This window comes from Pungitius pungitius, chromosome 3, assembly GCF_949316345.1.
Source record: "Pungitius pungitius chromosome 3, fPunPun2.1, whole genome shotgun sequence".
Taxonomy (NCBI): Eukaryota; Metazoa; Chordata; class Actinopteri; order Perciformes; family Gasterosteidae; genus Pungitius; species Pungitius pungitius.
The window spans coordinates 2,300,044-2,302,213 of NC_084902.1; the positions used below are offsets into that span (position 1 = coordinate 2,300,044).

General features: G+C 55.4%; 1 protein-coding gene across 1 annotated transcript; it reads left to right on the top strand.

Annotated features, from left to right (window-relative positions):
- Nucleotides 1–258: 258 nt before the first annotated feature.
- foxl2a (forkhead box L2a) lies at nucleotides 259–1,892 on the top strand. Its single transcript, XM_037479569.2, has one exon. The coding sequence runs from the start codon at nucleotides 561–563 to the stop codon at nucleotides 1,479–1,481; it is 921 nt and encodes a 306-aa protein (XP_037335466.1). The 5' UTR covers nucleotides 259–560; the 3' UTR covers nucleotides 1,482–1,892.
- Nucleotides 1,893–2,170: the final 278 nt, after the last annotated feature.

The following is a 2,170-nucleotide window of genomic DNA, read 5'->3' on the forward strand; positions in this document are numbered from 1 at the left end:
TTTATGCATTTTAATTGTAGATAAATATTGCAACGATCCAGTTTTTTACTGGCTTTGTTTATCCCAAACTACGTTTAATAAGAGCATGTGCTATGACCCACTTGTGATTTAAAGACGAATACAAAATTCAATAGAGAAGCGTTTCATTCACTGTAGGCGGAACTCAAACGCGCACAAACAACGACGCGCGACGTCACGTTGGAGTCCGACCAGTGAACGTGAGAAAAAAAAAAAGAGAGGAGGAGAGGGTTGGGCTTACCGGCTCACAAACCACAACTTGGGTTGCGCCTTCGACAGAAACCAGTTTAGAAAACCCCCGGTCGAAGAGCGAGAGGAAGGTCTGGTGCGTGTCACCTTCTGAGCCGCCAAATAAAGCGCTCTCACCGTGCGCACTTTTGGAAGACAGCGTTGACTGCGCGGTGCATCCCGAGTTTCTGCGACGCGTCATTGCCGCTGCACACCGAGCCCACGAGACGCCGTGTACGCGGTTTGCTTTCGACTCCTCGTTTTTGGACTTTTGGCGGAGGGGGTGGGGGGGGGGCTTCGTTTTGGTGCGCGCGATGATGGCCACTTACCAGAACCCGGAGGACGACGCGATGACCCTGATGATCCACGACACCAACGCCGCGAAGGAGAAGGAGCGACCCAAGGAGGAGCCGCCGCAGGAGAAAGCCCCGGAGAAAGCGGACCCGTCCCAGAAGCCGCCGTACTCCTACGTCGCCCTCATCGCCATGGCGATTCGGGAGAGTTCCGAGAAGCGGCTCACGCTGTCCGGCATCTACCAGTACATCATCACCAAGTTCCCCTTTTACGAGAAAAACAAAAAGGGATGGCAGAACAGCATCCGGCACAACCTGAGCCTCAACGAGTGCTTCATCAAGGTGCCGCGGGAGGGCGGCGGGGAGAGGAAGGGGAACTACTGGACGCTCGACGCGGCCTGCGAGGACATGTTCGAGAAGGGGAACTACAGGAGACGGCGCCGGATGAAGCGGCCGTTCAGACCTCCGCCGACGCACTTCCAGCCGGGGAAGTCGTTGTTCGGGGGAGACGGCTACGGCTACCTGTCCCCGCCCAAGTACCTGCAGTCCAGCTTCATGAACAACTCCTGGTCGCTAGGCCAGCCGCCCGCCCCGATGCCCTACACGTCCTGTCAGATGGGCGGCGGCAACGTGAGCCCGGTGAACGTGAAGGGGCTGTCGGCGCCGTCCTCTTACAACCCTTACTCCCGGGTACAGAGCATGGCGCTCCCCGGCATGGTGAACTCTTACAACGGCATGGGTCACCATCACCACCCCGCGCATCCCCACCATGCGCAGCAGCTGAGCCCGGCCGCGGCGGCCCCGCCTCCGGTCTCATCCGGCAACGGAGCGGGCCTCCAGTTCGCTTGCTCCCGTCAGCCGGCGGAGCTCTCGATGATGCACTGCTCTTACTGGGAACACGAGAGCAAACACTCGGCGTTACACACGAGGATTGATATTTGATAAGTTTACCGGAATGGCCGCTCTGTCAAAAAACAAAAAAAAACAAAACAAAAAAAAGGTTAAAAATTAATGAGGAGTCTCGAGAGGAAGAAGAGCCAATTCCCGTGATTTCAAAAAACAGAACCAAGAGTATTTTCTTTTTCTCTCTGAAGGGACCGTTCTCGACGGGCTGCGTTGGTCCAGCTGACACGCGTGCGTGCCGATGGAGAGTTATGCGCTATTGATGTGGAAAGAGTTTGACTAAATGGAATCGAGGGGAGGGGGTGGGGGGGGGGGAGAGACCAGGTAGCACGACCTCTGGGAGCCATTTCGTGCGCCTCGCATTCATCTTTGGACTGATGGCCATAACGCGGCATTGTTGTCCTAATTGTGCCTTTTTATGAAACCGTTTTGTTTTCACGCGCACGGACTTTGCTGACCTCGCTGCGTGCTGCGTCTTGTCCGCGCGCGTAATGATTTCTCTCAGCTTTACGCGCGGCTCGACCCGACTGTTGCCAAATGAAACTCGGGACACGAAAAAGGCCTAATTAAGCCAGTGCTGTTTTTTAATTAACGTGTTATTGAATCAGAGCTCCATTTGGCCCCTCTTAACTTGCACTGAGCAAGGCCTGCACGGCGAAGCCTCACCTGCTGCGTGAACTCTGTTGGGTTAAAAGGTGAAAGTGTGGGGAGAGATCCAGACATGTCAG